The sequence below is a fragment of the Rattus norvegicus genome, chromosome 9 (assembly GCF_021556685.1).
Source record: "Rattus norvegicus strain SHRSP/BbbUtx chromosome 9, alternate assembly SHRSP_T2T, whole genome shotgun sequence".
In the NCBI taxonomy this organism is placed as follows: domain Eukaryota; kingdom Metazoa; phylum Chordata; class Mammalia; order Rodentia; family Muridae; genus Rattus; species Rattus norvegicus.
In genome coordinates, this window is record NC_141542.1 from 61,571,119 (window position 1) to 61,597,847 (window position 26,729).

Here is a 26,729-nt window from a genome sequence, read left to right on the forward strand (position 1 = left end):
CCTCATAACTGACACGAAAACTACATGGTGTCTATTTCATAGGACGTCAGAGCCACAGAATCTTAAAATAACTCTTGGCATCAGAATTGAAAACTGGGTTTGCTTCGTCTAAGGAGTTTATGTTCTCACTGCAGGAGTCGTGTCTATTCTTCCAAGCTCTAGTTGTGTTCCCAGACAGTCATGGAACATTCTTACTGTTCTTCAGTCCTTGCTTCAGGCTTTTCAATGTCACTGTTGTGCAACCAGAGGCGCAGAAACTGCTGCTGTCAGACTCTAATCCTTTCTGCTTGGATTTGTTGCCAGGGTATACAGTAGTGAACCACAAGCTCTGAGGTCAGTCTTGCAAGCATTACCAGAGGCTTCAGCAGCAAACCACAAGCTGTGGATGCTACTCTTTCACCTTCTGTAAACTCAGCTAACACTTTTAGGTATGTCCAGCCTTAACATTGACCAAATACTCATCTCTAAAAAGACAGGAATATTAAAGACTGCTTCCTTTAATAGGAAAAATGGAAAACTCAGAGGAAAATGTCTTGTTATTCTTTTAGCTCTATGATTTTGATGGTATTATGTAACTTCAGTTTTTATAGTATATAAATTGTAGGGAAATAGCTTTGTTTCTAACTTACAGAGGCATACTACAAAGAAAACTTGGTTATTGGGGAAAGTGCACGGGATCTTTGAAAGAAAGTTTTATATTATTACAGCAGTAGTGGTGTTGTCATTTGAAGTCAAATTGAGAAACATCTAATTGTCGTTTTCAGAGACTAACAGTTTAATTACACTAATTTCAATTATATGCTCTAAGTACTTAAGCTTGCTATAAACCTTTGCCTGGGTGCTGTGGACTCATAAAGGTAGGAAGTACCTAAATCACCATCTGGTGGATAAGTTAATTGACATTAATTAATTGACATTAGTTAATTTGGTAATATTTTACTATAATTTTCTCAGCTACATAAGAAGTTAAACTATCAGGTAAGAATAGTTACATTTACTATACATTTTGAATTAATTATTGGCATTTGCTATTTTAGTGTATTATTTGCTTATTGTTCAACACATGACCAAGAAAACAGCAACATATTGCTATTCATTAATTCAGCATTTGATGGACCTCACAAAGGTAACCAACAGCATTACTCACAAAGAAACCCACAAAGGTAAATAATTTCATTTCCTGTAATTTGAACAATCACGGGTAGACAAACCATTAATAGACTATAACCCTTTCTTTTGCAGTCTTCATTAATGCCTTAAAGGGAACTAGGGCTTATTAATTGCATATTGTATTTTGGCTTGTGTTTACTAACTCAATGAATAATGTCAAACATTAATGCTCCTGATGATACATTAGGTATAATTTTGGCTGACAATAATAAATTAATTTGTAGAAGACATAAGAAGATTTTAGACTTTTTCTTTATTCTCCAAAAATAAACATTTTAAAACAGATGCAATACACCAAACACATTATTATGATTATTTTAAAAAATGTTTGAATGAGAGAGCAAAATAGTTCTATATAACAACTGCATATTTTAATGATGTTTGTGTGAAAGGTGAATTTAGGCTGCAAAATATCTCCAACATGTATTTATTGACTTTTTGACTGCTGATTGAAGGCAAAAATATATGATAGGCTTCTAGATTTAAGAATTGAAATTTGAGTATTTGCAACTGGCCCACCATTTTTACAGTCTTGCATATGAAGTATGGCTTTGCATAGGTTTCTACATATAATGATCTTTATTGAGATAAAAGTGCTAACTTTTGTGAACTAGTTTTAGTACACATAAAATCATCTTCTATTTTCTTTCTGTCCATCTTGTCTATGTTTACTGTAGATATTTTCAAATAGCTAAAGACCTTTTTTTCTATGACCACACCAGGTTTCACAGATGTCTTCTACCCTAAGTGAGTCTATCTCATAGGCAGATAGAGTTGGACGCAAACCCACAGCTGGCTGCCTACTTGGTTTAAATGTCAATACTCTGCAAGCCTAAAAGTGTAAATTGTAATATCATAGAGAGCTCAGCCCTTCAGATAGTTTGAATGCAGATGTAATTTCTGTGTGGTTTATGAATAGAATTATGTAATTTTCATTGCTGCTAGTATCAATTCTTGGTTTTTAAATGTGTACATGTTGATTTGACAAATTATAGCAGAACTGGAAGTATATCTGGATACATTTGAGCCAGAGCAAGCATTACAATATTTTATTACAGGAGCAAACACACCTCATAATCATCTACGTGGTCAATTAAAAATGTAAAAGTATTTTCAGATGCAGAGTACTGAGGGGATAAAGTGTGTGTTTTTGCAGCCAAGCCAGATGACATTTTGTTGGCAAGACTTCTACCAAGTAAAGGAACACTGGGTTCTCAAGTACTGAAGGATGTTACCTATCCTCTTACACTTAATATCTTGGGCTTGGAAAAAAATGGAGTAAGACCAAAAATTAGTCTTCATACTTCAGATCTTGTACAAAGATTTGAGAATTTTTAAGATGCTACGTATTTATATTCAGATTGAAACTAGGGCTAGGATGAGAACTAAAAATGCCTCCCTGTGTATGTCTTTTGCTACACTAATCTAAGTTCTCTAAAATGTCATTTATCCTAGCTATTCTAAGTACATGCCACAGTCCCAGGAGCTGCTTGTACAGGCAGTTGAGTGTTGCAAGATGGCAGCTCCTGAAATCTTCAGTAGTGGAGCAGACTCTATATCCCTACCTAATGTTCTATGATCCCATTACATCACAATTCCCAAACCTGTTGCTTCAGCTGCTAGCTTGGCATTGTGCACACTGCCTGTGTCTATTTAGTTTTCTCCAGAAGTAATGCCAAAATGGAATTCATCATGCAAGGGATTTACATGGAATGAATAGTTGTGAGGGATGAATGAACGAACAGAAATAAGGAATGTGAGAGTAGTAGGAGATGGCTAAAGAGTGGGAAGACCTGTCAACTGTGTCAACTGCAGTACAGATCAAAGAAAAGTCTCAAATGGTTTGATACATGATTCCTTGAGCAAAAGCTGACTGCTCAAGAAGGCAGTGAGAGTCTTCCTGAAGGCAGCAGTTATAGCTGAGAAGCCAACTAGGAGGTGTGTGTCTTTGAAGTGGTAATGTACATCACCTCTTGGGGACAGTACCTTGCATTAAATAGAGACATTCCAACTGGAGTTTTGGGACATCTGAGGGGGATTGGATTGATAAATTTAACTTCTTTTTAACATCTTAAATGGATTGTGGGAAATTTGTTTATTTAGCATATATTTATTAAGGTTGCTTTTTAAACATTTAATATGTTTAAAAATGTTCTCATTATTTTCATTGTGTCTCCAGCTAGTATAAAAAATATATTGCCCCAGACTGTAGCACTACACCCAAGTCCAATCAGGCCAGTCTTGTACAAGGATTCTCTGAGTGTAAATGTCATTTTTCTTTGGGATGCTTTTCTTTCTTTCTTTTTAATTTTAATTTTATTTATTTTATTGGATATTTTATTTACATTTCAAATGTTATTCCCTTTTCTGGTTTCCCATCCTAAGCTCCCTATCCCATCCCCCTTTTTCTATAAGGGTGTTTCCCCTCCCTAACCACCCCCACTTCCCGCCTCCCTACCCTGACATTCCCCTACGCTGGGGTGGAGGTGGGGGGTCCATCCTTGGCAGGACCAAGGGCTTCTTCTCCCACTGGTGCCCAACAAGGCCATCCTCTGCTATATTTGCAGCTGGAACCATGGGTCTGTCCATGTGTACTCTTTGTGTAGTGGTTAGTCCCTGGGAGCTCAGGTAGTTTGATATTGTTGTTCTAATGGGACTGCAAGCCTCTTCAGTTACTTCAACCCTTTCTCTAACTCCTCCAATGGGGACCCCATTCTCAGTTCAATGGTTTGCTGCTAACATTCGCCTGTGTATTTGTCATGCTCTGCCTGAGCCTCTTAGGAAACAGCTATATCAGCCTTCTGTCAGTATGCACTTCTTGCCTTCAGCAGTATTGTTTAGTTTTGGTGGCTTCATATATATGGGCTGGATCCCCAGATGGAGCAGACTCTGAATGGCTATTCCTTCAGTCTCTGCTCCAAACTTTGTCTCCATATCTCCTCCTAGAAATATTTTTGTTTCCCCTTTTAAGAAGGACGGAAGCAGAGGAGAGGAGAGGGAGAGAGAGAAGCCGTGGCAGGACAATGGAGGCTGACATTAAGATTCCACTCTGTGTATTTACAGGTTGTTATTTATGTTCCTAAAGGATGGATGGTACTGGGCTTTGTATGTTTAGGTGGGCAATTATATCTTATCAACTGAATCTAAGGTTATTGTGTTGTGTGTTCTTTAATGTGTAGATTTAAGTGTAATGAGTGTGGGGCGACTGGTCTGGGCCGCAGCGGAGTTGGGATGTGTTTCCAACAAGAAAGATATCTAGGAGATATCTTGGGGCACTGAGGTGGTGGATCTATCAAGGTAAAAGACAACCATACCCTTTATATTTTGTTATATGTTTACAGCAACAAATGGTGAACCAATGTGATGGTCAAGAATCCACTAGTAATCCTAAGAGTTGAGAGAAAGTTTTTATTTTCTAAGAGGAGGTCAGCACCATGTTAAGTCATGTGATATCTCAAGCATGGGGAATTTAACAAAGAAAAGGGGAAGTAGCCTGGGCTGGCAGGCTGTAGGTCCCAGGCTGTGCGATAAGTAATGGCATCTTAGAGAGTTAGAGATTAAAAGCTGCTTTTTAAAGAAAGTTGTTTAGAAAGCCTTTCAGGATACTCATATTCTTTTTAACGTGGGCTCCACGGGAATTTTGGTTGAAATCCTAGTTAGACAAGCTACTTCTTAATTATAGGTATTATTAAAAGGGGATTAAGTTTGCTTTTAGAAAGAAGAGAGTAAAGAGATTACCTGAATCAGGTGGGGATTTTCATCCACGGTTCAGAACTTAGACAGGAAAAAAATTAGTCACTACCTCCAAGTAGAGAGTTGTGATGAATGTCTGTAACACCAGAGAGAGTGAATGCAGACATATATTTTAGAAGTTATTAAGGTTAAAGAAAAATCTGTGGCTCCGGTTAACAGACGGATATATTTTGGGCTAAAGTCCTGAGTTTTAAGTTGCTTATTGGTTTTAGAATTGATAGAAGGTGTTTAAGTTTGTTTTAAGGAGAGTAAAGAGATTGCCTGAATCATGTGGGGATTTTCATCTATGGTTCAGAACTTAGATAGGGAAAAATTGTCACTAACTCCAAGTAGAGAATTGTGATAAAATGTCTGTAACACCAAGGAGAGTGAATGCAGGCATATATTATAGAAGTTATTAAGGTTAAATAAAAATCTGTGGCTCTGGGTAGAGAGCTTAACAGGTGGATATATTTTGATATGGTTTGATATGTTGCTTATTGATATTGGAATTGATAGAAGTTATTTGGTTTGTTTTATGAATTACCCCGCTAAGGCCATATGGCTCGTTGATGCTGGCTAGCAAGGGTTTGTGGTTATTTTTTATATCTACCACAACAGGAAGCTCAGATTCTCTTAACATGGGCTCCACAGGAATTTTGGGCTAATTCCCTGATATCACAGAGTACAAAAGCCTATCAGACTCATTGTTTAGCTTACTTCCTTTGTAAAAATTTTTTAATCTTCATAACGGGTGTGACTTTGAATTTTATGGTTATTATTACTCTGGGAGAGAGTACAGGATACAAGCTTTTCTGGTTACAGACTAAGGAACACAGTATTTTGGGAGAAAGATTTTGTCTTTGTGTTTTTAAAAAGTGTGATTAGGCTCTGGAAACCTCACAGAGTCATACTGATCAGATTTGATAGAGGTAGACTGCCTGAAAAAAATTAATACAGGAGAATCAAACAAAAAGAGATTTCGATTCTAAACTTTTGTCTTCAGAGTTGTATTTTACAGAGTGTGCCTACTTGGGATCCTGGTCTCAAGGACTTTCAGCTGGGTCCATTCAGGACACATTGACTATAGTATTTGCTTCATTCTTCCTACCCCCTACCCCCAAGGATATCTCAATGCCCATGTACAGCTTGAAGAAGTTATAGAGGAGTCGTCGTCCCAATTCCCTGGACTTTGGGGAACTGAAAGTGGTTATTCTAAAGTTGTTTTTATGAGGAATTTAAAATTGGTTGTAATTTAATAGGGAGGAATTAGCTAGATTGAGTTATATACGTAATCTCATTTGCTAACTAAGTTAAAATCATATCTTTGCTTTGGTATAGAATTTATTTGTTAAAAGTTTAAAGTACAAGGTTGAGACCAGTCCTTCTATTGATGTCATTATGAACTTCTAAGTTGATTACACATGTGAGTTAAGGGCCAAATAGCAAACATATTGCTGACTTTGTGAGAGTACTTTCAAGGTATTATTAAGATATAAAGACAGCAAAACACTGTACAGAAATTAACAGCCATATTGGTCTAGAAATGTTGAACTTAAGTTTTTTCCATTTGTACAGGGGTAACGCACTGTATTAAATATGTAAGGTCTTATCTACGTGAGTTTGATTACAAAAACTAATAAAGTATTCTCTAAATAAAAAAAAATAAAGACAGCAAAATAGATTGTCTTATATAGGTAGATGGTTTTCAAAAATGTCAGAAATCCACAAAATTTGAGATTTAAAGTTATTTATCTTTTGTTGAGACATATCTGCTCCTAACAGTTCCCCTTTGGTGGATTTAATGAAGAATTTGAAGATCTCTACTTTGTGGCTAGGTAGCTACTGGACAAAACTGCCTGTTTCATCTACAGACTAATGCTATACAGAAAAGGACAAATTATGCAGAATAGTTGGCTGATAAGCTTTGCCAAGACAGGGTGATCAGCCCTTCAAAAATCTGCATTTCAACAGTCTGTCAGTTGATTTTGGGCCAGAAGGTTGAAGACTTGAGCTCACATGTTGCTAACAGGGGACTGTGCTAGTGGAGATTTGTCTCTACAACCTCTCAGTTCTAGAAGCCGTGTTAGGCTTCCTATGTGTATAGATATTTGGTCATTCTTAGATTTCTGACAGGGTTGAAGACTGATTATAGTTTCATAGCCGATCAGGCTGTTTAACTCTGGAAATACATATTTTATTGGATAGTTATCAGATAGTATACAAGCTAGCCAAGAAATAATATAGATTTTAAGCCTTTCTTAAGCTGGAATGGATAACTAAGTGTTCTGTTTAACTGATATAGTGATGGACTGGGTGTTGAGTATATCATATGCTTTATAAATTGTAGAATGGTAATAATTGTACTCAATTTATATATAAGTGAAAAGGCTTTTTAACTGGACAAAAAGGGGGAAATGTTGTGGTTTGCCCTGGAGTTATCTGTATTTTGATGCTAATTCCACTGCCCCAAGGACAGCTGCCTAGTCTTGTACTCAGGAATCAGGTGACTTCACCAGAACCTTCTTCCCATTGAATTTGTAAAATACAGGTGAGGGGCATACAGGATAGAAGGAGGCCTGTCACTGGAGGAGAAGGAAGGATGGGCAGGAGAGAAGTTTGAAGGAAGAGGAGGAGACTGGATGGAGAGGAGGAGAGGAGAGGGAGAGAGAGAAGCCGAGGCAGGACAATGGAGGCTGACGTTAAGATTCTGCTCTGTGTATTTACAGGTTGTTATTAATGTTCCTAAGGGATGGATGGTACTGGGCTTTGTATGTTTAGGTGGGCAATTATATCTTATCAATCGAATCAAAAAAAAAAAAAAAGAAGAAGGTCTGAAGCATCCACACTTTGGTCATCCTTCTTCTAGAGCTTTATGTGGTCTGTGGATTGTATCTTGGGTAATTCAAGCTTTTGGGCTTATATCCACTTATCAGTGAGTGCGTACCATGTGTGGATTTTGTGATTGGGTTACCTCACGCAGGATGATATTTTCTTGATTGAACCAGTCTATCAGGGAACCCCCATACCACTTCAGAGATGTTTCTTTTTATAATACTTACCAAATGTCATTGGTATTTTATTTACTGTCTTCATTTTTGACCCCAGTATCAATTTCTTAGTTCAACAAATTCTATTTTTTCTTTGTTTTCCACTTGCATCTTGAACAGTGTCAATAAGAAAAGATTTTTTTCCTCTACCGCAAAGACATAAATACACTATCGTTTGAGCTATTTCATTGAAACTAAGGAAACCAGAAGACTTGAAATATTCCTGGAATTTTATGAGGGTTCTGTTATAGTAAAAAAAAAAAAACAACCAAAAAAAAAAAAAACCCAACCAAAAAAAAAAAAAAACCCAACAAGATTTTGATGCTGCCAAAGTATTGAGAATCATATCTTTTATGCTAGTTTGTGACATTTTACTAATCTGAATAAATTTTTAATAACTTTTCTAAAAGTCTACAGCCATGGAATTCTTTGAATAGAAGTCCATGGAGCTTTTCTTTACATAGAAGATTCAGTTGAATAATAGTCTATTTCACTTAGTAGGGTGGATTTTGTGTTTCATGACGGCCTTAAATGGAAGTTCTAATTCACTTGTCATAGCTATTTTCCTCTTTTTTGTGTGCCTCTGTCTTCTAACCTTCTTTTATTTTATTGTTTCTACTGACTTTAAAGATAGAATATGGGATAGAGACAGACTTTTGGTTCTGAAGGCTGCAGTCCAGCAGCAGAGATGATTCACTGCCGAATTCTTCTAAAGAAAAGCATCGATGAAATGTGGCAGAACTGTTCTATTTTTCCCATCACATTTGTAATCCCTGTTAGCAAAGATTAATAGCTTTAAAATGGTACAGAATGTTTTGTATGAAAAATCTTGTAGATAAATCTAGGATAAAGACATAATTATAAAGCAATTCATTGATTATGTCTTTTTTATATATATATTATTTCACTACTTTGGCTAGCCACTGTTCCCTGTGGATCCTCTGGGATTTTATTTTTTAATCATAAACTTATTTAATTTTAATTATAATAGAACATTCATATATGTTGCTAAAATTTCATATGCTTGTAGAGCAAGTTGATGTCACTATCAAAATGAAATGATATGTTCTTTTTTTTCCAGAAAGACAAAGTGAAAAGTCAGAAACACATTTGCTGTCATTCACTTGTTAGATAACAGCACTAATACAGTCAACACACCTTTAAAATAACACTAATGTGCAAATCAGATACATCAGACTCTACAAGTAAAGTTTCACTAGTCAAATTTTTATATCAAAGGCTGGAACTCCTAGAGACTCCCCTCAGGTTTGATGTGCTCTAACATGTACTGATCCCTGGTATCTTAAGTGATTTGTCGAAGGACTATGATATTTATAAGGAGTAGACAAGGAGGCTCAGGAGGAGAAATTCAGCTAAGGTGAAGGAAGCAATTAACATTCATCCCTAATGAATGTCTACAGCAAATGTTGATGCTGTCACCATGTCATTCTCAGCAAACCAAGTGTATGTGGTGAGATGAAAGTTAAAGTTCACATAAAACATATTACCAGCATTATTTGGCTCCTGAATATAAATGGTTATGGTTGCTTAAGAAGAGTTTCAGATAAATATATTGAAAGACACCGTTCTTGGTGAAGAATAGACATTGTTCATCTTTTTGCTTTCTATGCATTTCTATGTAGTAGTAGATGTTATGATGCTATGCATAGGACCAAAATAACATACAAACACTCAATTATAAACAGCACTGGGGTATATTGTTGGGTAGAATTAAGTATCTTTGTTTTTCTGAAGAACCAGAGATCATAAATTACTAAATATTATCGAGAGATTTGGAATTGTACAGTGTAGTTGCTACAGAAGTCAAGATTGGTACTCCATCACCAACCTTCCTTTTAATCCAGTTTAAGCCAGTGATGGCCCTTAAGATATGTTTTTTTCAAAAAGTATATCAGTTATTTTGTGCTTCATTTAGTGTTGGAGAAATGGATGGTGGTGGTATCAATTCCAGTAAATATCATAGAGAAGATGAGGCCCTGACATGTGAAAAGTTAGGTTAAATTGTGAACCATTTTTTATTCTTATATTGTTTTTAAATTGAGTGATGAGGGCATGCCACTGAGTAAGGTTATGTATGAAGGCAAGAAGACAACTGGGGAAATCAGTTCTTTTTTTTCTACTATGTGGATTCTATAGATTGAATTTAGGTCTTCAGCTTGGCCACAAGCTTATTTACCAACTGGGCCATCTTACGTCCCAATAGTTTTAAGTGGTTTGCTATTTTATTTCATCTAATATCAATGACCAGTCAGCAGTTCCTTGAATGAGAAAGACTACATTTTTCTTACATGATATGTTTACTGGATTTCTTTTTATAGACTTAAAAATACCGTTTTTATTATTTTTTGTAAGCATTTAGGAAAATCTTGATTAAACCTTAAAACTGGATTCCTCATATGAGGAAAACCATGTAATATTTACCTTGTGGACCTGACTTATTTCATTTATCATGAAACCACTGCTTTTTTTTCTTTCAGAGACCAGAGACAATGATGATGACAAGCAGGTGGTTGCAGAGATCATGGCAAGAAGTTTTATTCCAACTCTGATAACGACAGTTTCTTGGGAAGGCTTTCACTTTGCTGGTCATGAGATTCAGATTACTGAAGGCAAAGATTCTTATGGTGCATTTGTCTGGCCATCGGTATAATTTCTTACAAATTTGCTGTACCCAATTACTTCCCAGGTTCATTCATTCTACTTGGAAGAGGGGAACAGGTTGCAAGATTCTATTCTGTGATCTTAGACAACACTAAAATTTAGTGTTGGAAAATTTTGCGTCCAACAATTAAATTTGTTTTTGACTTTATCAACGTTTGTAGGCTAAGTAAAAATGTAGATGTCTTCAGTTTTATGATTATGAGAAATGAGTAAATGTTTTTATTTCCCATTTTATTGGCTCTGTTTGAGTTAAGCAAGCATAAGGAATATCTATATGCAACTCATAAACAGGATACTCTTAAAGGGTACTACTCCTTTGCCAGTAATATCATGAAAGGTGGCAGACCACCAGTACCCCCATGCCAACCTCACACATTACTTAAAATTCTCTAGATTTGTTAAAGTTTAAAGATGGGTAATTTAAAACAACCACATTCTCTATTTTCACTCATTTCTGTATCTCTCTCTCTCTCTCTCTCTCTTTTTAAACAAGGATGTTTTCTAGCCAGTCAAAATGTTGAGCCATCAGAGGATGTACTTCTGATGATATGATATGAACATCCATAAATTTACTTATACCCACATATTCACACATGAAGATCATAATATTTATGGTGTATTTACCTAATAAGGTTTACTTTTACTATTATCAGTTCAAACACTCTTTCCTCTCAATTTTCACAGGCCCTTGTTCTATGTTATTTCCTGGAAACACATGCCGAGCAATATAACATGGTTGATAAAAATGTGATTGAAATTGGAGCTGGGACAGGGCTTGTCTCCATTGTGGCAAGTTTGCTTGGTAAGTAGATATGTTTTTATTGCATGGGATTGGTCAGAATACCAATGACCAAATATTAGATACTTTTGCTTTCCAGTATACTATGATCTGGGCTTAATGTGTAACTCTTTAATTGTTTAAAACATACTTCATCAAGAAACTCTACCAATGTTAATGTTTCTTTGCTGGATTCTTTCTAGAATTTTCTGTTTGAGTAATTTTAATTCCACAGTAATTTTCCTGTGGAATGTGAACTTCAAAGTCTAGGTAGGGGGTGAACTTAATGACCCTGCTAGATTCTTTGGGAGTCTTGGAGTCCTACACGTTTATGAATATGTTAAGATAGGGAAGGAGTACTAGAAATCACATGAAGCCATAGCTCTCCTTTGATTTTTTAGAGGCTTGTCCTTGGATTTGTTTTTACATTTCCATTTTCAATTTATGACCTCAGGTTCTCTCACAATCATCTTTTCCAAATCAATGAGCAATACTATCTTTTGGCATGGCTTTTGTGGTTTAGCTTAACATTTGTTGTTCTTATATATTTCATTCTTTTCATTTGAGTGCCTTCTCTGAAATTCACTGCCCCAATCTATCTTAATTACTTTGGTCTTCAGAAGTACAAACCCATGGCTTCAAAATCTTGAGAGGAATTTAAGATTTAGTAATTTACAACTTTCTCATTACAGAAGAAATACAGGACCCTTGACATCCTCCCGAATACTGAAATAAAAATTTCTTCTGCCTGGATGCTGTTTCCTATAGTGTGGTTAGAGTCAGGGACTCTATTCAGCATCAGTTGAATCCTTCCCGTTCTAGGAGCAGAGTCTGTATTTTGGGGAAGCCATTTGGTTCCTTAAGAGTGTGTTTGTTTAACTTGAGACAAATATAAAAAGAGATGAGCTTCACTTGATCAGTATCTCGAAATTGGCAATGTCTGTGTCTGTAAAGACAAAGGTACTTTCAACACATTATGGGCAAGATGTATTCCTTACCTTGGGATTTTAAAAAGGTTTGTTGAAAATTAGATTCAGCTACATTAAAATGTGAAGGTTAATATTTCTAGGATTCTATCAATGACTATTTCCCTTCCATTTTAATCTCCACAAGTACATTATTGTAACTGATGTGAAGAGATGTCCAACGTGTGACTGGTAAATGGTTCCGGTTCATTCTAAGGAAACTTCTTAAGCAGTTGTGGCTTCCCATCCCTTATCCTAGTTTGTACTGTGTGTTACCATGATTTTCCCCAATTCTAGCTTTATTGATAACTTACTTTTAGGTTCTGTTACTGTTCAAAATTCACTTTAAGAACCAATTTTCTAGAAATTAGCTGCTGCCAAGGTCCTTCCTGAAAAGGGCGCTGCTCTTCCCTCACAGCTCAGAAACCGCTTCTGACTTCTTCCTGTAAGCATTCTGTCCTGCACCTGGGACCTTTGGCTTTAAGATTGTATGTGTATATATCTCCTGGTAGGAAGATTTATGCTTAGAATGGAGGCAAGGTAAAACTGGCTATAAACATCCATGTAATTTTTCATGGGATAAACTGAAAAAGTTTTCATTCCTTCCTCTCCTCATACGAATACTTCCTGTTCAGCCATAGATTATCCTATATTACATATACTTCTTTGTTCCTACATGAAAGGCTCAGAACTTTTTCTTTCTGACTCTTGATGATCACGTTTATTAGAGGGTTGGAAAAAATAAAAATATAAATCAACTTTTGGAAGAATCAGCATGTATATAGACCCCTCTCTTCAGATGTCTTGTACACTTAAAGAAGTGATTTTTCAAAGTTTTCTATTTTTTTGTACAGGCTAAATCTGGTGCTTCAGACAACTCTTAGTAGAAGGATGACTAATGGAATACCAGCTCTAGAGACACAGAATATTGGAATTTTCCACTTTGTTGAATTCCTTATATCTTTATATGTCTTTACATTGATTTCTACAGCAGCAACTGTTCTTTACAAGTCATCCAGTATCATATTCTACTGGTGTTTATTAGTAGGTGATCTGCTTGTAAGTCCTGACTCATTTCTCCACCTAGATTTGTTCCTCTAAATTGCACTGGTAGATTCCAGGAACTTCTTTGTGGTACTTGTCCTAGTTAAGGGTCTGTTGCTGTGATAAACACCATGACCAACAACTGGGGAGGAAAAGGGTCATTCATTTACAGCTCTCAGGTCACAGTTCATCACTGAGAGAAGTCAAGGATCAGAACACAAGCGGGACACTGAGACAAGAACTCATAAAGAGGCCAGGGAAGAGAGCTACTTGTTGACTCGGTAGTCAGAGCTTGCTTAGCCTGTTTTCTTATACAACTAGGGACCACTTTCTCAGGGGAGTCTCCATCTACAGTGATGGAGATTCCTACATTGATCCTTAATTAAGAAAATGTCCCCACAAGCCTACTCACAGGACAGTTTTCTGGAAGCATTTATCAAGTTGACAGGAAACTAGCCAGCATAGTATTGGTAGTTTGTCACTACCCTATGTAATTCCCCGAGTTTTGAAGCATGCAAAATCTTAGGACCCTTTTCAAAAGTATCTATTGGTTTTCAGCAGTGACCTTGAGATATTCTTTTTCTTGCAGTCATTTCTCCCTGTTCTGTAATAGATAAATGGAGACCGATGATTGGCTGGACACAAACCCAGCAAGATAGAGAAGTACCGTGAGATTCTAATTTGTTGTTCTTTTAAAAAGAGGGGCACAGAAGTATTTGGAGTCCATTCTGAAAAGCATTTCTTTTCAGTAGGTGCTCCCAGTCTTTCCTTTGGATCTAGCGGTTGTGAAGAATCTCAGAGTGCATGTTGGTTTGAAACCTGGCTGACATTATTCCAGGAGGATCATCTTTTATATAAACCTCTTTTTCACAGGTGCTCGTGTGATTGCTACAGACTTACCTGAATTACTTGGAAACCTGCAATATAATATTTCAAAAAACACCAAAACGAAATGCAAGCATTTACCTCAGGTCAAAGAATTGTCCTGGGGAGTAGCATTAGACAGGAATTTCCCCAGGTCTTCCAATAACTTTGACTATATCCTGGCAGCAGATGTTGTCTATGCCCATCCATTCCTGGAGGAACTTCTCATGACCTTTGACCATCTCTGCAGAGAAACTACCATTATCCTTTGGGCTATGAGATTCAGGCTAGAAAAAGAAAATAAATTTGTAGATAAATTTAAGGAACTGTTTGACCTGGAAGAAATTTCTAGTTTCCCTAGCTTGAATATTAAGTTGTACAAGGCTATGAAAAAAAAATTGGAGGCGTGCATAATGCATCAGGACTGTGAATGAGGGCATGCCAAGGTAGTTTCTAGTAAATCATTAGTTTAAAGAACACACACACGGGGTTGGGGATTTAGCTCAGTGGTAGAGCGCTTGCCTAGCAAGTGCAAGGCCCTGGGTTTGGTCCCCAGCTCCGAAAAGAAGAAAACACACACACACACACACACACACACACACACACACACACACACACACACACACACACACTATTAGGAAAGTAAAAAGTAACTCTAAAATTACCTTGTTGTAGGCAAGAATTTTTACATACACACAGTAGGTGTAGGATTAAGATAATTTGTTCCCGAGGCTGCATCTGGCTCCCGCTCTCACAGCCATTGCAGTACATTGAGCTCCACAGAGACAGCGCCCTGGCAAGCGAGAGCCGGACGGGCACTGGGCGACTCTGTGCCTCGCTAAGGAAAATCAACTAAACATGAGCAAAGGAGATCCTAAGAAGCCGAGAGGCAAAATGTCCTCATATGTATTTGTGCAAACCTGCCAGGAGGAGCACAAGGAGCACCGGACGCTTCTGTCAACTTCTCAGAGTTCTCCAAGTAATGCTCAGACAGCTGGAAGGCCATGTCTGCTAAAGAAAAGGGGAAAGATATGGCAAAGGCTGATAAGGCTCGTTATGAAAGAGAAATGAAAATCTACATCACCCCCACCACCAAAGGGGAGAACAAAAAGAAGTTCAAGGACCCCAGTGCCCCCAAGAGGCCTCCTTCGGCCTTCTTCTTGTTCTGTTCTGAGTACTGCCCAAAAATCAAAGGCGAGCATCCTGGCTTATCCATTGGTGATGTTGCGAAGAAAGGAGGAGAGATGTGGAACAACACTGCCGCGGATGACAAGCAGCCCTGTGGGAAGATGGCCGCCAAGCTGAAGGAGAAGTACGAGAAGGATATTGCTGCCTACAGAGCTAAAGGAAAACCTGATGCAGCGAAAAAGGGCGTGGTCAAGGCTGAGAAGAGCAAGAAAAAGAAGGAAGAGGAAGACGACAAGGAGGATGAAGAGGATGAGGAAGAGGAGGAAGAAGAGGAAGGCGAAGATGAAGAAGAAGATGATGATGAATAAGTTGGTTCTAGCACAGTTTTTTCTTGTCTATAAAGCATTTAACGCCCCCGTACACAACTCACTTCTTTTAAAGAAAAAATTGAAATGTAAGGCTGTGTAAGATTTATTTTTAAACTGTACAGTGTCTGTTTTTGTATAGTTAACACACTACTGAATGTGTCTTTAGCTAGCCCTGTCCTGGTGGTATTTTCAATAGCCACTAACCTTGCCTGGTACAGTCTGGGGTTGTAAATTGGCATGGAAATTAAAGCAGGTTCTTGTTGGTGCACAGCACAAATTAGTTATATACAGGGACAGTAGTTTGATTTTTGGTTTCTTTTTTTTTGTTCTTTTCTTTTGGTCTTATATATTTTTTTTTCCATCTTCAGTTGTCTCTGATGCAGCTTATATGAAGATAATTGTTGCTCTGTTAACTAAATACCACTCTGTAATTGCAAAAAAATTGAGGCTGTTTTGTTGACATTCTGAATGCTTCTAAGTAAATACAATTTTTTTTCTTAAAAATAAAAAAGGATAATTCATTCCCAAATCTGGGAGAAGTAAAGGATTGGAATTCAAGTCAGGAAACTGAGACCAGAACTCATAAAGCGGCCAGGAAGGAGTGCTCTTTCTCAGCCCTCTAATTGCATGGTAACACAAACTTTCAGCAACACCACACTATTCTCATTGAAAAATGGCAATTTTCAATAATGACATCTCTAAACAAATGTTACTAATTTTATTTCTTTTTGAAAACTATAACTTAGATTGGCCTTGAACTTGAAATCTTGCCTCAGCCTCCTTGAGCACTACAGGTATGTACTACCACACCATCCATGTTGTTAAGCCTTTTAAATACAGGTTTCAATGATTATATCTTTAGAAATCAAGAGACTGGCTATAGTGCAAATAAATCTGAAAAGGCAGATATATGATGTAATGGTCAGTGCAAGATGTCTGTGGTTCCTACCAGTCCAAGCTTAGAGGTGGGCTGCCATCTCTGTTTGGCAGTTTGTACCTCTGGAATAACTACTGGATAAACTAAACATGTGGATCTGGGGGTACAGGCAAGAACATTTTCCTCTAATAGATAAAAACAAATGGATGGAAAGAGAATAAGAATACCTCAGGTTAAAGTGGACTCTGGTAGAGCATTCTTTTAATCCCAGCACTTTGGAGGCAGAGGCAGTGGATCTTTATGAGTTTGAGGCCAGCATGGCCTACAAAACAAGTTTCAGAGTGGCCAGGGTTACACAAAGAACCCCTGTCTAGAAAAACATACAAACAAAACCACACTAAAAGAATTCCCGAGATTATTGTGGTTTTGTTTCACAGAAAAGGAAATAATTATAAGAACTTTGGGTTGGAATTACATAAGAAGATTAAAGTTCCTAGTCTCAAATAAGAAGTAAGAATAAGAAGTCCCAGACTTCTAGATCCTGTCACTGGACTTTGTGAGGCCTATAAGTTGTCTCAGAGGAGTTTAAAGATCTGAATATCACAGGTCTGGCAGCGAAAATCTTGTTGTAATAAATGGGGCAAAACCAACCTAACCTGACTCTTGCTAAAAAAAGTGTTTGAATACCATTGTGAAATACTTAAGGAGGGAGGATTAAGTGTCCTTTCAAAGACTGTTGGAACAAACTCAGTCATTCTTTAAATTATTCTTTCTCCTATGTTACTATGTCAAACACAACTTTTCCATACCCATTGTCTTCTGTTTATTGCTTTCACTTGAATTCTAACATTACTCTCTTGCATGATGCCTCTGTCCTTCCATTTCATTCAGTGTCTTTCCTCCCCTCCCCTTCCCTCCCCTCCCCTCCCCTCCCTTCCCCTCGATTCCCCTCCCCTCCCCTTTCCTTCCCTTCTCTCCCCTCCCCTTCCCTTTCCTTTCCCTCTCCTCTCCTCTCCCCTGCCTTCTCACCTCCCACCCTTCTTCCCCCCCACGCCCCCCAAAGCTTCTTAATGCTTCTCTAGGCTTAGTTTTCTGGTAATTGAATTTCAGAAATGTAATTTGAGGAAGCCTTTTCTATCTCACAGTTTCCCCTTTAAAATGTGTAAGAATCCACTTGTCAACTTTAATCTGAACAATTGTGAAGTTTTGGACATGTGAGACTGTTTTTAATGATATAGGTTTTTGTAATAATTCTTTGGGTTTCTAATTGGAGTGCTAGCTATCAAAGTTTTAATTCAGGTGGTTGCAGAGTAATTGCATCAGAGATGACAAACTGACCTATAAGTAATGTTTTTCAGCAGCATAAAACGGCACACTGATAATTGGGAAAGTGACTTCCCAGAAAACTTTAAACACTACCTGAAAACTCTGCCTTAGAATTTAATGATAAATATTTTTGTACCTGTTTTTTACTAGAACATTGAAACCATGTTTTACTTCCACATTCATGTTCTATGTTTCTCTCCTCTTTACACATGACAAATGGGTGGCATTGAATAACCTCCTAACATTTTCAGCAAACAGGGTAAACTCATTAATATGGAAGAAAAAATGTCAGGAAAACACCAGAAAGTGAAACAGATCCTTTTCCTTTAAAAACAAATTCCAAGAAGTTGGTATTCAGGAAGAATGGTCTAGCTTCAGAGACCATGCCAAGTATTTTACACAGCTACATTTACATAGAAACAGGCCAATTCCAAATATTCTTTGGAAGTGAAATAAACCCACTGGGCAGGATTTTGATACAAGAAAAGGTTTATATGTAATAGCTTTGAAAATAAAACAGGAGTTCTGGCTTCTAAGTAGAAAAGAGTGAAAGCATGTCCACTATAAGCAAATCAAGCAAGTGAGCTTATAGTTAGAACTAAGAAAGTTCATATAAGAGTAGATGAACATTGTCCACTGTTTTTGAATTTATGATTTTAGAGTTTTTTCCCCACAGTCTTAAGGGTTGTCCTGAATGTGACATTTACTCTTTTGCTGAGACATTAGCCACAAACACGTTTGCCTTGTGGACACATGCTGTTCCTGATTATCATGAAGTCACTAATTTTAACAGGAAGGACATTTCTGGGAGGAATATGAAAATATGTTTATTATTATACAAATAAGCCTTATGCCCATGGCAGATACTTGTGGAGTCTGCTGGTCCTGTCCCAGGGGCAGGAACTGTGCCATTCTGTCCCCATCAAGGCCATACTGGACCTGGCAAATAAATGTGACTCTACCTCATTTTTCTTGGAGTTTGGCTTTTCTTCTTTAGTGCTTGTCATTCATTTATTCATTCACTCACTCATCCATTTCTTATTCATTCATTCATTCACTATTAAAAACTCACAATATACCAACCCAAAGCTGCAGACACAGTAGGTGTCAGAGTGGACACTTCTCCTGGAGACTTTCAGATCTGTGCAACGGAGGTGAATCAAGGATGTCAGTGGCAGGGGAAGGGGGAGAAGTACAAGCAAGGGGGTGGGCAGTCCCTGATAGCAGCAAAACAGAATTAAGTTCACTGCCAGAGAGGAGTGAAGGTGACTGAGCAACAGCCTGTCACGGGCAAAGGAGCTGGAGGATGAGGGCATTAGGGGAAAATGACAGGTTCCAGCACAGCAGCCTTGTGTGCCCTGCTGTAAAGACAGAGGAGAGTGACCTGCTTGAATTACTCATTTGGAGAATTGTCACGTCTACCAACTTGTACTAAATGATGACTGTCATCAGTGGTCAAAGTGCTGCTTTAGGGCCTGGGTTAAAGATTACCCACATAGTACCTTTTCCTGAACCGCTAAAGGCATCTGTCTAGTGTACATAAGTACATAATAAAGCATGGTGACCCAGTGAACATGGGCATCATCCCTAGAGTTACACAGATGTCATCACTTGGATGGGAACTCTGACCTCTACAGTTCTGAAGCATGTGCTCTTTTCTTGAACTCTGCAGGAAAATCTGAATTTGAATTGCCCTCCTATTAATGGGCTATCAGTTAAATAAAGAGTATTGTGCTTGCCTGTCTCCTGAGAACAAGTTAGCTTAAATGGGGCACCTTTGAGATAGATCTTGGAAAGATGATCCCCTCCCCATATGAAAGAACATGCCTATGGCATAGATGAGAGAACCAGCAGACTCTAAGAGAAAATACATTTCTGTTTGCAAAGACGATACGGCATTCAGAATAGTCAATTTAAAGAAATATGATGATTTTAATTGCAACCATTTAAAGAAACAAAAGAGAAGTTGTATAAAGGCTCTGAGAATGGGCTAAAGCTGGGAGATGACCAGGAAGGAGCGATGTGGATGAAGTGTACAGTGACATCAGAGAAGGATAGTTGGGTGGGGTTGAACTTTAAAACATCACCTGATATGTTCCTGACTAGGCTCAATGGTTGATGCTGGTGTTTGTTGCCCAAATAGTAGGAGGGGATGTTCACTGTGTCAGCAGAACAGAGCAGAGCTGTGGGGTGAGCTGAGGACAGCAACTCTTGGATACCACTTTCCAACTAGCTTTTTTTTTTTTAACCATTAAGACAGCCAACGACAAGAACAGAGGCACCCTTCAGAACCGACTGGAACTTATTCCAGTGGAATGGTTCACATAAAAATCACCCCCAGTGTCTGTTAGCCTGAGATCCATCTGATATTAGGCACTTGGATTTTAGAGTGAATTACTCAGTCAGCCTCACTTGTCTGAAACCCTTCACAGGGGACAGCTAATACAGGAGTGAGTAGCTCTGTATGCTTCAGTGATGTCAGAGAAACTATCCTGTGCCTATCAGGTTCCAAAGACTGTGCCAATGTTTATACAGAGCAGTGGACAGGCCTCATAGTTATAGAATTTTCCAGAGTTGAAAGAGGAAAAGGCAATTTTTTTTAAACTTCTAATGGCTGCCCTTGACACTTTCAAGACAAGGTGGGAGAAACCTGATATTTCTGACAATATTCATATTGCGCCTGTTCCTGAACAGTTTTTAAGTTGACCAGCAGAATACAAAGCTTGTGCACTATTGTCTCAACCAAGCAAGAACTGTATACGGAGTCTGGTAAACATATGAGACTGCAGCCGACATCAGGAGGTATTTTAGCTTGGATGTGAATATTGCATATCTTTAGAACATTCTTGTTTTTATTTACTTTTTTTTTTACTTCTACTGACTATTTGAAAACAAAAATTTGCATACTATTTTCCCATCGATAGCTCTGAACATAAGCTGAGTTGGAATTGCATTCACTTGCCATATTGAGGACCCCATGATCTGCACAAAGAACTTTTTTTCCAAATAAACCAGTGAAAATAAATAAAAGCTTTGACTAAATGAGTTAAATTATAAAATATTTTATGTAAAGTCATCGCAATAAGAAGTAAATGCCCAACATTATAGTTTGATACTGATACTGATACATTGGTTGAATACATTGTTTGCTAACAGTGTCATTTTTAATTAGGAATTGTTTAAATTCTACCCATGCACATAGTGTAAAAGAAATGCTCCAAGAAAAGAGAAAATAAAGGCTAGTTTCCAGTTTGTTAAACAACACACATGCATGTGAATGACTCCTCTCTCTCTCTCTCTCTCTCTCTCTCTCTCTCTCTCTCTCTCTCTCTCTCTCTCCCTCTCCCTCTCCCTCTCCCTCTCCCTCTCCCTCTCCCTCTCCCTCTCCCCTCTCTCTGTTATTAGACTTTTTATTTACATTCTTCCCTTTCCCGGTTTCCCATCCGTAAGGCCCCTATCCCATCTCACCTCCTCCTTCTTTTATAAGGGTGTTCCCCCTCCTCAACTACCGCCCCCTTCCCACATCCCTGCCCTGACATTCCCCTACACTGGGTGGGGGGGCAGGGGGTGTTCAACCTTGGCAGAATCAAGGGCTTCTCCTCCCATTGGTGCCGAACAAGGCCATCCTCTGCTACATATGCAGCCATGGGTCTGTCCATGTGTACACTTTTGGGTAGTGGTTTAGTTCCTGGGAGCTCTGGTTGGTTGGAATTGTTGTTCCTATGGGATTGCAAGTCCCTTCAGTTCCTTCAATCCTTTTTCTAATTCCTCCAATGGGGACGCCATTCTCAGTTCAATGGTTGACTGCTAGCATTCACCTCTGTATTTGTCAGGCTCTGCCTGAGCCTCTCAGGAGACAGCTATATCAGGCTCCTGTTAGCACGCACTTCTTGGCTTCATTAATATTGTCTACTTTTGGTGGCTTGTATACATGGGCTGGATCCCCAGGTGGGGCTGGCTCTGAATGGCCATTCTTTCTGTCTCTGCTCCAAACTGTGTCTCCATATCTCCTCCTAAGAATATGTTTGTTCCTCATTTTAAGAAGGACTTAAGCATCTGCATTGTGGTCTTCCAACTTCTTGAGCTTCATGTGGTATGTGGATTATATATTGGGTAATTCGAGCTTTTGGGCTAATGTCCACTTATCAGTAAGTGCATACCATATGTGTTCTTTTGTGATTGGGTTACCTAACTCAGGATGATATTTTCTAGTTCTATCTGTTTGCCTATGAATTTCATGAAGTCATTGTTTTTAACAGCTGATTAGTACTCCATTGTGTAGATGTCCCACATTTTCCATTCCTCTGTTGAAGGACATCTTGTTTTGTTCCAGCTTCTGGCTATTATAAATAAGGCTGCTATGGACATAGGGGAGCATGAGTCTTTGCTATATGTTGGTGCATCATTTGGGTATATGCCCAGGAGAGGTATAGCTGGGTTCTCAGGTAGTACAATGTCTAATTTTCTGAGGAACCTCCAGACTGATTTCCGGAGTGGATGTACTACCTTGCAATCCCAACAATAATGGAGAAGTGTTGCTCTTTCTGAACATCGTCGCCAGCATCTGTTGTCACCTGAGTTTTTAATCTTAGTTATTCTGACTGGTGTGAGGTTGTATCTCAGGGTTGTTTTGACTTGCATTTTTCTGATGTCTAAGGATGTTGAATATTTCTTTAGGTACTTCTCAGCCATTTGATATTCCTCAGCTGAGAATTCTTTTTATAGCTCTGTACCCCAATTTTTAATAGGGTCATTTGGCTCTCTGGAGTCTAACTTCTTGATTTATTTGTATATTTTAGATATTAGCCCTCTGTCAGATGTAAGATTGGTAAAGATCGTTTCCCAATCTGTTGGTTGCCATTTTGTCCTAATGACAGTATCCATTGCCTTATAGAAGTTTTACAGTTTTATGAGGTCCCATTTGTCGATTCTTGATCTTAGAGCATAAGCCATTGGTGTTTTGTTCAGGAAATTTTTCCCAGTGCCCATGTGTTTGAGGCTTTTCCCCAATTTTTCTTCTATTAGTTTGAATGTATCTGGTTTGATGTGGAGGTCCTTGATCCAGTTCGACTTGAGCTTTGTACAGCGTGATTTACATTCTTCTACATGCTGACCTCCAGTTGAACCAGCACCATTTGTTGAAAATACTATCTTTCCCCACAGAATGGTTTCATTTCCTTTGTAAAAGATCAAGTGACCATAGGTGTGTGGGTTCATTTCTGGGTCTTCAATTCTATTCCATTGATCTACTTACCTGTCTCTGTACCAATACCATAATGGTTTCATCACTATTGCTCTGTAATACATCTTGAGGCCAGGGATGGTGATTTCCTCAGAAGTTCTTTATTGTTGAGGACAGTTTTTGTTATCCTGCATTTTTTGTTATTCCAGCTGATTTTCTAAATTGCTCTTTCTAACTCTATGAAGAATTGAGTTGGAATTTTGATGGGGATTGCATTGAATCTGTAGATTGTTTTTTAGCATTCTACATTTTGCCCATTTTTACTATATAAATTCTTCCAATTCATGAGCATGTGAGATCTTTCCATCTTCTGAGATTTTCTTCAATTTTTTCCTTCAGAGACTTGAAGTTTCTTGTCATATAGATCTTTCACTTGCTTGGTTAGTGTCACACCAAAATATTTTATGTTTTTTGTGAGTATTGGGAAGGGTGTCACTTCCCTTATTTCTTTCTCAGCTTGTTTGTCCTTTGAGTAGAGGAAGGCTTCTGCTTTGTTCTAGTTAATTTTACACCCAGTTGTTTATCAGGCTTAGTAGTTCTCTGGTGGAACTTTTGGGTTACTTAGCTATACTATCATATCATCTGTAAGTAGTGATATTTTGACTTCTTCCTCCAATTTGTATCCCTTTGACCTCCTTTTGTTGTCTGATTGCTCTGGCTAGGATTTCAAGTACTCTATTGAATTAATAGGGTGAGAGTGGGCAGCCTTGTTTAGTCCCTGATTTTAGTGGGATTGCTTCAAGTTTTTCTCCATTTAGTTTGATGTTGGTTACTGGTTTGCTGTATATTGCTTTTACTATGTTTAGGTATGGGCCTTGAATTCCTGATCTTTCTAAGACTTTTACCATGAAAGGGTATTGAACTTTGTCAAATGTTTCTCAGCATCTAGTCAGCTGATCATGTGTTTTTTTTTCTTTGAGTTTGTTTACATAGTGGATTATGTTGTTGGATTTCCATATATTGAATCATCCCTATATCCCTGTGATGAAACCTACTTGACCATGATGGATGATCATTTTGATGTGTTCTTGGTTTTGGTTTGCAAGAATTTTATTGAGTATTTTTGCATCAATATTCATAAGGGAAATTGATCTGAAGTTCTCTTCCTTTGTTGGGCCTTTGTGTGGTTTAGGTATAAGCATAATTGTGTCTTCATAGAAGGAATTGCATAGTGCTCCTTCTGTTTCTATTTTGTGGAATAGTTTGGACAGTATTTGTATTAGGTCTTCTATGAAGGAAGGTCTAATAGAATTCTGCACTAAACCAATCTGGTCTTCAGTTTTTTTTTGGTTGGGAGACTTTTAATGACTTCTATTTCTTTAGGGGTTATGGGACTGTTTATATGGTTTATCTGATCCTGATTTAACTTTGGTATTTGATATCTATCTAGAAAATTGATCATTTCATCCAAATTTTCCAGTTTTTTAAAATATAGGCTTTTGTTGTATGATCTGATGACTTTTTGAATTTCCTCAGATTCTTTTGTTATGTCTCTCTTTTCATTTCTGGTTTTATTAATTTGGATACACTCTCTGTGCCCTCTAGTTAGTCTGGCTAAGGGTTTATCTATCTTGTTGATTTTTCTTAAAGAACTAGCTCCTGGTTTTGTAGATTCTTTGTATAGATGTTTTTGTTTCTATTTAGTTGATTTCAGCCCTGTGTTTGATCATTTTCTGTCTTCTACTCCTCTTGGGTGTATTTGCTCCTTTTTGTTCTAGAACTTTCAGGTGTGCTGTCAAAGTACTAGTGTGTGCTCTTTCCAGTTTCTTTTTGGAGGCACTCAGAGCTATGTGTTTTCCTCTTAGCACTGCTTTCATTGTGTTCATAAGTTTGGGTTTGCTGTGCCTTCATTTTCATTAAATTCTAAAATGTCGTTAATTTCTTTTTTTTTTTTATTTCTTCCTTGACCAAGTTATCATTGAGTAGAGTGTTGTTCAACTTGTATGTGTATGTGGGCTTCCTGTCATTATTGTTGTTATTGACGACCAGCTTTAGTCCATGGTGATATGATAGAATGCATAAGATTATTTCAATATCTTTGTATCTGTTGAGACCTGTTTTGTGCCCAATTACATGATCGAATTTTGGAGAAGGTACCATGAGGTACCTGAAAAGAAGCTATATTCTTTTGTTTTAGGATCAAATGTTAAATCCATTTGGTTCATAACTTCTATTAGTTTCTCTATGTTTCTGTTTAGTTTCTGTTTCCATGATCTGTCCATTGCTGAGAGTGGGCTATTGATGGAAGTCTCCCACTATTAATGTGTGAGATGCAATTTGTACTTTGAGCTTAGTAAAATTTATTTTATGAATATAGGTGCCCTTGCATTTGGAGCATAGATATTCAGGATTGAGAGTTCATCTTGATGGATTTTGCATTTAATGAATATGAAGTATCCTTCTGTCTTAGGATTTTAGTGCTCTGAACAGACACCATTACCAATGCAAGTTTTATAAAGGACAACATTCAATTGGTGCTGACTTACAGGTTCAGAAGTGCAGTCCATTATCGTCAAAGCAGGAGCACAGCAGCATTCAGGCAGGCATGGTGCAAGAGGAACTGAGAGTTCTACATCTTCATCCAAAGGAAGTCAGGAACAAACTCGGCATCCTCAGGCAGCAAGGAGGGGGATCTCCAAGCTCACCCCCACAGTGATACACTTCTTCTAACAAGGCCACATCTTCTAATGGTGCCACTCCCTGGGCCAAGCATGTGGAAACCATCATATTCCACTCCCTCGTCTCCATAGGCTTGTTCAAACACATGAGTCTATGGAGGCCATACCTAAACATAACATAATCGAAAAGTATATTTAGTCCAACTTCCAAAGTTCCTGTAGCATATAACAATATCAACAATGTTAAAAGTCCAAAGTTCAAAGTCTCTTCAAGATCCCCCAATCACTTAACTGTAATTCCAGGATTAAGACAGACAGACAGCTGAGCAAACACCAAACTCTGCTATATCCATGTCTAATGTCAAAGCATTCTTCGGATCTTCATATCTTTTTTTTCATCTTGGTTGATGCAACAAACTTCTTTCTCCTGAGCTGGTTCCACTACCTGTTAGTACTTTCCTCAGCAGATAGCTGGCAGCTCTGGCATCTTTAACATCTTTGGGTCTCCAAGGCAGCTTCAGTGTTACAGCTTGTTTCAAAGTCTAGAATCCACACATGATCCTCCAAAGGGCTTGTTTCACTTCTCCAGCTCTTCCCTCTGTAGCAGTTTAATTTTAAGTTGATCCACTACACTGCTTCTGGTGTTCTTGTTGATTGTCTATGGTACTGGCATTTGCAATACACTGGGGTCTTCTGTTGCAAATAGGCTTCACCAATAGCCTCTCATAGGCTCCCTTCATGGTGCCAGTCCTCAAATCTTTTGCATGACCTCTTCATTCCTGGATTGTCAACTACAACTGATGCTGCACCTTCACCAATGGCCTTCCATGGCATCTCACAGTCCCAAGCCTCAGCTGTTCTTCAGGATGCCTGTTGTAAGACCCA

At 38.0% G+C, this 26,729-nt stretch overlaps 1 protein-coding gene across 1 annotated transcript; it reads left to right on the top strand.

The window, feature by feature from the left end:
• The first annotated feature begins 336 nt into the window (after window positions 1-336).
• Mettl21cl1 (methyltransferase like 21C-like 1) lies at window positions 337-15,720 on the top strand. The gene is given in 6 exon segments (NM_001447236.1): window positions 337-428; window positions 1,038-1,163; window positions 10,451-10,617; window positions 11,319-11,436; window positions 14,295-14,682; window positions 14,684-15,720. Coding segments are annotated over 5 exon segments (741 nt in total). The 5' UTR covers window positions 337-428; window positions 1,038-1,111; the 3' UTR covers window positions 14,700-15,720.
• The last annotated feature ends 11,009 nt before the right edge of the window (window positions 15,721-26,729 follow it).